We start from the raw sequence: 8,530 nt of genomic DNA, 5'->3' as shown, positions 1-8,530 counted from the left end.
TTTTTTCTGGTCTGAGACATGGCTGGGCCCCACGTGGGAAGATAATTGCACAATCAACCACTATGACAAAAGCCCAGCTGTAAATCGTCCCCTGCTTTGGCGTGGGGATGTTAGGACCAGGCTCTCTCCTCTCAGTTTAGGGCACAAATGCAGATGGGGGAAGGGGTAGAAAAGAGAAGGAACGAGACGGAGCTCTGTTCCATGTAGCTTGTGGGACAGGGGCAAGGGCCAGTGTGCCTGCAAGGTGATGCCCCTGCCTGGGAGCCAGCAAGGTGAAGCAGCTACTGGCCTGTACGAACCAGCTGGCAGCAGGCACTGCATCCTTGTAACCCCGCCACCGGCCAGCAGACAGGCCCACGCTCGTGAGTTTTGCAGGAGGGAGCAGGAACCCCAGCAGCAAGGCAGTGGCAGGGTGATTCAGGCAACCTCAGCTCATTTCCCTGCTTTTCATCTGGTGCCAAACGCATGAACAGAGCCGAGGCAGGGCCGGACGGTGTACAAAGGAGCGGGCAAGCGCTACAGATGCTGCAGCATTTCAGCCACGCTAACACTGAGAATAGCATTTCCCAAGCCAGTACAGCAATAATGCAATTTCAAGACGAAAGAACTCATCCTGTTAGGAAAAGCAACTTCACCCTACGTCTAGGCACCAGGCACGCTTAGGAGGGACAGATCACAGCACCAAGGATGAGTGCCACCTGCCGTCCTGCACATACGAGGGGGACAGACTCTGCCTCAAGCAACCAAAGGCAGAAACAACCCCACAGCAGCAATCCCATCCTTTCCCGGATCAGCAGCTGGTTCTGGAGCACGTGGCTGAGAAAGCTGCCTGGGGTAAAGACACGTACCTGAGACACAGTATATTGGGAGGAAGGACGCTGCTTGCTGTCCATTCGATACGGCAAGAAACGTGGTTGGAAGCATTCGGAAGATAGAAGATACTTTGTGATCAGACCCTCTTCCCCATGGGCTGGACTTCAGGTGCCAGTTGACTGGAAGCTAGCAAACGTTACTCCAGTTGTCACGAAGGGCAAGGAAGACAACACTGGTAATTACAGGCCGCCCATTTTCACTCCGGTGCCTGGTAGAATTATGGAGAAGGTTATTCTGGGAGTTTTTGAAAAAGCCTTGCATGAAGGGACAGCCATGCCTTACTAATATCAGGCTGGTGGCCAGTCGCTAGCAGTGCTCCCCAGGGCTCAATTTTAGGGACACTTCTCTTCAAAGCTTGTATCAGTGACCTAGACACAGGAATCGAGTGCACGCTAAAAGCTGGCAGTAATAAATTAGGAGGAGCCGTTGATTCCCTTGACTGGACAGAGGCCTTACAGCAAGATCTTGCCAGATTAGCACGCTGTGCAATCACCAACCACATGAAATTTAACACGAACAAAAGCCTCGTGCTACACCCGGAACAGTGTGATCCTGGCCGTATCTATAGACCGGGGGACAGAAGGCTGGAGCGCAGCCCTGCAGAAAGGGACCTGGGCATTTTGGCTGATGGCGAGCTCCTCAAGCCTGTTTCTGTTTGAGATGTGTTTAGACAACACTCTTATCCATGGCTTAACTTTCAGGTTGCCCTGCGTGCAGTGAGGAGTTGGACTCGATGATCCCTGTGGGTCCCTTCCAACTCAGGATACTCTACGATTCTGTGATTCTGTGAAATCTCCAAGGCCTAAATCTAGTACAGGGGAGCCCAGAGAGAGAGAGGAAAAGCCAGCCCCTGAAGCAGACGCGATTTTGCCTTTGAAACCCAAGCACAGAAAAGAGTTCGCTCAGTGGAGGAAGACTTCTCCTATGCTTTTGGCCAGGAAAGCGGGGCGGGGGGGGGGAAAGGTGTAAGAATGGAGGTCAGGACAGAGTACACACATGCTGCTGTGACATGGGAAAGCAGGTAAACCTCTGCTCATCTCTAGCATCTATAGGCAACTAAGGAACTGGCCCTGGTCACCCGTGCAGCCATACGGGCACCCACACCTGCTCATTCTCCGCCCCCTCGCCCCCCACTCCTTGCTCCTTTCCCCATGACATCCTGCTTCTGCCTTCACCCAAATAAAAGCTCTGTTCCACCTCCCCCTATGGAAAACAACCTCTTTTTCCAGCACTAAGCACACTTAGACACAGTATAAATTTGGGGGGGTTTTAATTTTTACAAATGTTTGAAAGAATCACTGAGCAGACAGTGACGCGTATTCCAGCAGTGACAGGCACCCAATGAATGACATTTTCCTGAATTGAGTCCCAGGTTCTCTTGGGATCAAGAGTGAAAGAAACAAAATTTACTAGAAAAAAAAGCCTGGTGCTGATGGCAGCAGAACTCCCAAGCTCAGCCAAAAAATTACTCTGATTTTACCCTACAGAAATCTAAAGATTAATGAAGGTTAGAGGTGAATTACTATATCCACATGGGTTACCAGTAAGCACCCTTGCCCCCTCCCCAAATTTAACTGGTGGGGTGAGGAAGGGATTCCAGCTGCCTAGTGGCAGAGCCCAATCCCATAACTGGGTCACCACAAATGGAGCAGGGGCATGGGAACCAAACATGGCTACTGGATCAACAACTTCAAAGTGAGGGCAAACAACGCCAGTGGAGGGAGTTCAGATTTCCTCACTCATCTCTTCTGCTGGTCAGCACCGGTGGCTCTAGGAGGCTTTAGTTTCTTTCATTTCTTCCCTTGTTTGAGTAGGAGACTGTCACTGAAAGGGAGAGAGAAGCGAGTCATTAGTCCAGAAAGCACAAACAAAGCTGAACCAGACCCTCGCTACAGACTTGGGGGTGTGGGATGTCACACCTCAAGGACCTGGACTTTAAGCCCTTCCTACTCGGGACTTTTTTCAAAACGCCTTAAGCCTTCTGGAATGTGTAAGACAAAATCTGGTCAGAGGTAAAGAAGAAGGATCTCACAATCCACAGAAAGAGACCAGCTCTGGCTTCCCTTCGTGACTCTAAAACATCTAAGCTTTTAGCTGCATGCTGTTAGCTCAGCTGGCACTGCCTTGCCCAGTAAACACTGGACAGATTAGGCAAAGCTACCACGCTCCTGCCAGCTCTGAAAGCCGGGAATGGGGTTTTCTAGCATGGACTGGAAAGCTTTTGGAGCGCAACAAGAGCATCTTTCCTAGAGATCCAACCAAACCAACACAAACTCCTACAATTATCTAATTGCCTTCTCACAGCCCTCTCTGCCACCCGTGCAGGATGCCCTGTATACACAGAACAGATCGGAGGACGCTCCACAGTCACTCCTGCCTTCCCCACGCAAGGCTCCTTACGGGACACACGCGGAGCTCCAATTACTGATTATCTCCTACTTGATGTGGGTGTTTGTGCGGCCCCTGCAAGGAAGGGCTTCAAGCTTCACATCGCAAATGGAAACTGAGGTAGAGGCGGAATAAACTTCCTGTCGCCAGAAAGGCCCAAGCCAGAAACATGCCAGGCACCAGGCAAACATCAACACTCTTGTTACAAGTCCCAACAGGAGGATCAAAATAAACAGTGCCTTACCTTCCTCTGTGTGTCAGGAGATGCAGTAAAGCGCGGGAACGGAAGAAAAACAAGAGTAAATTGATTAGATTCAACAAAAATCTCCATTTCCACAGTAAGTCTGCTCCCAACTTGGCTGTGTCCTCTGGCACCACGCTCCTCTCAGAGAATAAGATATCGAGAGAGCTCCAGAAAGGGGACCAGCTTCGCAAGTAGGGTGCAGTTAAATCCACCCACAACAGCCATCTGGCCCCTTTACCTGGTGAATCCCTCATCCTGCAGGTTCAGTACCAAGTTATCTGCTGTGAGATACACGCGGTTTTGTGAGCCAGCAATCTGAAAAAGAAATCCAGTGCAGAGATGGCGTAAAGGAGAAGAGTATAAACGCACATGGAAGAATAACACTAACGAAGAATCTGTCTCCCCCTCCAGATACAGTACTTAAGATCTCCATTAAATCAAAGCAATTCCCAAAACGACTCTGTAACTTCCCGACTTCCTGTCCCAGTGCCATCAGACTCTCTAAAAGAAGTGCTCATTCTGTCTCCCGGTCAGACAGACCTTTGATCCCAGGCTTAGCTGTCCCCTTTTCCCAGCCTGCAAGAAACCAAGAGCTTTCGGTGGCTGCAGCTGGGCGTGGGTGATGGAATCTGATGTGGATCTGGCCTTGTCATATGGAAGGCATGAACTCCTAGCCTCACATCTAACTGACAATCATTGCAAGCTAGATCTTAAGCTCTATTTGAGCAGAGAATGACTGGGCAGGAACAAAGATCAGGACAGGGCAGGTCACATTCGCCTTAAATTCATCATGTGGCCACTGGACTAGGAGGACAGCACAAGGACTGCAGAAGGACAAAGGTAATTCTGTGCACCATTACTCACCGTTTTTGAGATGTTCTGAGCAGCTCGGATCTTACGTAGCTTGATGTAGCCTGGATTCCTGCTAAGAGCTTCACCGAGGTACAGCAAAAGTTAAGGGAAAAATCTGCTAACAGAAGCCACCTACGCTCAAGGAATTTTTCCCAAGCCATACAATCAAACATCTTAGGGGGAAAAAGCAATCTCTGTCCCAGTAACTTGGGCCTTTGGGCAGGGATATTTTTACTACCCCAAATCAAGAACAACATTACGGATTATGGTCACACACAGCAAAAGTTAAACCTTACAACAGGGAGCTCATAGCCTTCTCTGCTCTGACCTGTAATCTCAGGCAAATCTCACTCCAGCCAACTGTAGGGTGAAAATAATAAATGACAGTGACCTACTTAGAGCTATCATCTGATAACAGTCTCCTAAGCGTGAGCCCAATGCGACAGATTCTCGGTCCTGTCAAGCTCACAAGACACATCCCACAAAATCTCCCGAAGTAGGATATCATCTTGGCAGCTGTAGCTTCCCCTTCAGCCTGAACAATCTTCTGCTTCTGCTCCTGCTTGGCCTTCTCCACCAGAAACTGTGCGCGCTGTGCCTCCTGCTGGGCTGCAGAGAGAATGGCCAAAAGCATTGGAAGCAGATCCCATCTTCTGAGCCCCCACCAGAACCCTACAGTTGAGGCCTGGGGGCTTCACTTCCAAAAGAACAGATAGCATTCTGGGGCCATACCCACAAGTAAGAAATGTATCTGAGTACACTTTATTTTTTCTTAAAACAGCATTCAGACCCTCTGAACACAATCCACATAGTAAGCGATAAGAGTCCCAGTATGAAGAGGAACCCTACGGTCTTGGGAACTCAGTCCCACCGGTGGTCTCTCCCATTAGCTATCACCCAAAGTCTTCTGAAAATACTTGTGAAATAACCTGTTTGGCTCCATTACGAAGGAGGCCGAGATGTATAACTCGGCAGCCGTAACAACGCAAAAGCAGTGATACGCTATCCCAAATTCTGCTTCCTTGTTTAACAATTCACTAAAGAGGCAAAGGCAATCCACTCTTTCCAGGCGTAAATCGAACTCACCCACTTGCTTAGCCTCCACAGCTGCCGTGTATTCACGACTGAAGCTCAGCTCTGTGATAGCCACATCGTCCAGGATGAGGCTGAAATCCTTGGCTCTCTCTGTCAGTTCTCGCCTAATGAGCAGAGACACCTGAAACACAAATACAGCAAAAAGAGTATCAAACACAGGCTGACTCTCACTTCCTGCACCCCCCAAAAGTGAAGCACAACTGCTCTTCACAGTTCGTTCACAGTGGGCCCAAGAGAGACATTACTTAAAGCAAACCTTGATTCATTGAAATTAATACCATCTCTGAATCCGTCACCTCTAAATAACGCTGCATATCCACAGCTACATACAGCATTTTCAGAAGTAAACTACAGCTTACTTACAGTTATTACTTAACTATACTACACAACTCATTTTACAAAAATGAAAACCTTCCTGAAAGGTTTTTTTGCTTCCACATGCCATTGCATCTAGTTCCACAGTTCCCACACAAGTTTTGGCAATAAGCATTTCCTTGAATTTGCCACTCTTGGCAGTTTGGCTGTCCCCTCATCTTTGTATTCAGATGAAGAAAATAAGTTACCACTACGCACTGCTACACACTGTAGACATATCACATCTTTTAACTACTGTAGCTACTCATCTAGCATGGCTACTCTGCTTTTTTGTCTTTTTCGATGAGTGTTTTTGGGTAGACATTTTTTTTTTGTTATCCTACTAATTTCTGAGTTGCTTTTAACTTGCCAGTATCTTTTTCAGGCAGGCTGACAAGTCTTCCATCAAATATAATTGATCCATCAATTAAATAGAAATTATTGCTACAGTATCACATTCTTGATCAGTCTAGCATTTGATTTCACTTTTATTGCAGCTGTTTCTGAGCACAATTCTAAAATGATGCCAGAATCCTTCGCTGTGTGAGCTGCAAGTGCTTAACTACGTAAAGTCACTTTATTTTCTTCTGATTATCAACTGCTTCAGTATGCATCACTTTACAGTAACGAATAGATGACAAGAAGGCAAATTCATCCAGTTTGTTCAGAAGTTTCGGATACCCTACAGTCGTCTTTGCTTCCAATAAACCTAAATCGTTTGCAGACATTGTTTCTTTGCTGTCACATCCTTCCTTTCCACTTTCTCTTTATACAAGATCATTAACAAATCTTTCCAGTGCACACCACGTGGCCTACCACAAAACCCTGAAGTCCCTATTCCGGATCAGTTCTCACAACGAGACCTGGATGCTTAGTTCTACTCTTCGCTTTTTTGTCATGGATCACACACTAGTTAAGAGAGCTTTGCATTTCATCTTTCTGACAACTTATCCTCTTTAGCAGCCTCACGCAGGATCTTTTAGAAGAAGATCAGCAACTTCTCTCTCCCTCCCCTGCGATAAGTAACAGATACTCTCAGAATCCCTGGCAATCACATTATCAGAACACAAGCTTACAGGTATAGACTTTTTATAGCTAAATATTTCTATTATTTTGCAACCCCCTCCAGATTACCCTCTAATTTTTTTCTAAACACAAATATTTACCATCCATCCGTAGCATACATTATTGAAAGTTTACAGCTTTGTTAACTGCTCACTCACTTTGCTTTTCAGATCCTTTAAAACTGTTTAATTTGCACTGATAGCTCTTCTAAGACCCATGAAGGGCCAAGTAATAGTTTTTTAAAAGCCAGCTCTACTGTTACTTGTGAACTATGATGTAAATTATCTCTCCCTCACCCATCATAACATTATGGTGCAGTTTTGCACTCTATACAATGAATCCAGTCTTCTCAGATGCTAGTGGTCCAGCCTTAGTGTTTGTATTTGCATTGGAATCAAACTGTAAGCTGGGTACAGATCCACACCCTTTCTGTTTGGATGCACCATCTACCAGCCTAATATATTTATCCTTTATCTGTTATAACATTCCCCACGTGCACAATTTAGTTGTTTCTTTACAATGGGAGTGTAATTCTCCTCCAGAAGAGTTCACCTGGGCTCTCTGCGTGATAAGCTGGGAAGCGTTAAACTTGGCTACCACGCTCTTGAGCACTTCGTTAACGATAGAAGGCAGGACTCGCTCCTCGTAGTCCAGGCCCAGGCGCTGGTACATGCTGGGCAGCTCTGCAGCGTTGGGGCGTGTGAGGACACGCAGCGAAATGTTCACCATCTGCAAATCTGAAGAAGAGAAAAGAGATGATGAGGGGGGGCCAGCACTGCAGCCGGACTCAGGTTGCCCAGAGAGGTGGTGGAGGCCCCATCCCTGGAGACATTCAAGGCTTGATGAGGCTCTGAGCAACCTGATCTAGTTGAAAATGTCCCTGCTTACTACAAGGAGATTGGACTAGATTACCTTGAAAGGTCCCCTCCAACCCAACACATTCTATGATTCTATGACTCCTTTCCCTCCCTGCCGCCCCACAGACACCACCTAGGCCTCACGTTCCGGGCCCGCGGGGCCGCTCTCACCTTTGGAGCCGGTGGGGGAGGAGATTTTCCGCGGCCGGGCTCGGATGTCGTAGATGATGGGGTACTGGAACCAGGGGATCCTGTGAGGGGCGGGAGGTCCGTTACTCAGGCGAGGCGACGGGGAAAGGGCGGGCCGGGGCTGGGGGAGCCGGGCCTTACCTGAAGTGCAGCCCCTCGGCGAGGATGGTGTCCTGCTGGACGCCGCCGATGCGGTTGAAGAAGATGGCCCGCTGGCCGCCTTCCACTGCGGGGAGAAGGAGAAGAGTCAGGGCGGGAGGCGGAGGAAAGCACCGGGTGGTGGTGGGGAGTGTTAGAGAACGGACGGACGGGACACTCACCGATAAAGACGGACTCACGGACGCCATAGGCCAGGGCGCCGGCCCCCAGCAGCAGCTTGAGGGCGGTGCCGACGCCGCGGGGCCCGGCCGGCAGCCGCCCCGCCAGGTCCTTCAGGTTCTGCGCCATGGCCGCGCCGCGCCGCCGGGAAGGACACCGGAAGGTGCCGCCGCCGAGGAAGCTCCGTCGAGGAAACCACCCCCCTTCCCGCCACGCCGCCACCGCCCTCCGGCCGCGCTGCCCTCCGGAAGTGGCTCCGGCCGGAGGGAGATAACGAGAGCGCCCCAGCCGCCAT

General features: G+C 49.1%; 1 protein-coding gene across 2 annotated transcripts; it reads right to left on the bottom strand.

Annotated features, from left to right (window-relative positions):
• Positions 1–2,126: 2,126 nt before the first annotated feature.
• PHB2 (prohibitin 2) lies at positions 2,127–8,476 on the bottom strand. Of its 2 annotated transcripts, none has more exons than XM_074592292.1 (9): positions 8,238–8,476; positions 8,059–8,143; positions 7,900–7,979; positions 7,424–7,608; positions 5,444–5,573; positions 4,863–4,966; positions 4,370–4,447; positions 3,744–3,820; positions 2,127–2,697 (listed from the first exon to the last, which is right to left on the bottom strand). In XM_074592292.1, the coding sequence occupies exons 1-9, from the start codon at positions 8,362–8,364 to the stop codon at positions 2,664–2,666; spliced, it is 900 nt and encodes a 299-aa protein (XP_074448393.1). In that variant the 5' UTR covers positions 8,365–8,476; the 3' UTR covers positions 2,127–2,663. The 2 variants fall into 2 exon arrangements, with proteins under 2 accessions (XP_074448393.1, XP_074448401.1); XM_074592300.1 differs by having other exon boundaries at positions 2,127–3,511; positions 8,238–8,415.
• Between the last annotated feature and the right edge of the window lie 54 nt (positions 8,477–8,530).

Source organism: Larus michahellis, chromosome 1 (assembly GCF_964199755.1).
Source record: "Larus michahellis chromosome 1, bLarMic1.1, whole genome shotgun sequence".
NCBI classification, from domain to species: Eukaryota; Metazoa; Chordata; class Aves; order Charadriiformes; family Laridae; genus Larus; species Larus michahellis.
This window is presented reverse-complemented; position numbering and strand designations above follow the sequence as displayed.

Coding starts and splice junctions, on each gene's coding strand:
- PHB2 (XM_074592292.1), bottom strand. CDS start 8,364: ATGGCGCAGAACCTGAAGGACCTGGCGGGGCGGCTGCCGGCCGGGCCC. Junction 5,574..7,423: donor TTATCACGCAGAGAGCCCAG/GTGAACTCTTCT, acceptor TTTGTGTTTCAG/GTGTCTCTGCTCATTAGGCG. Junction 4,967..5,443: donor TGTGGAGGCTAAGCAAGTGG/GTGAGTTCGATT, acceptor TTCTCTCTGCAG/CCCAGCAGGAGGCACAGCGC.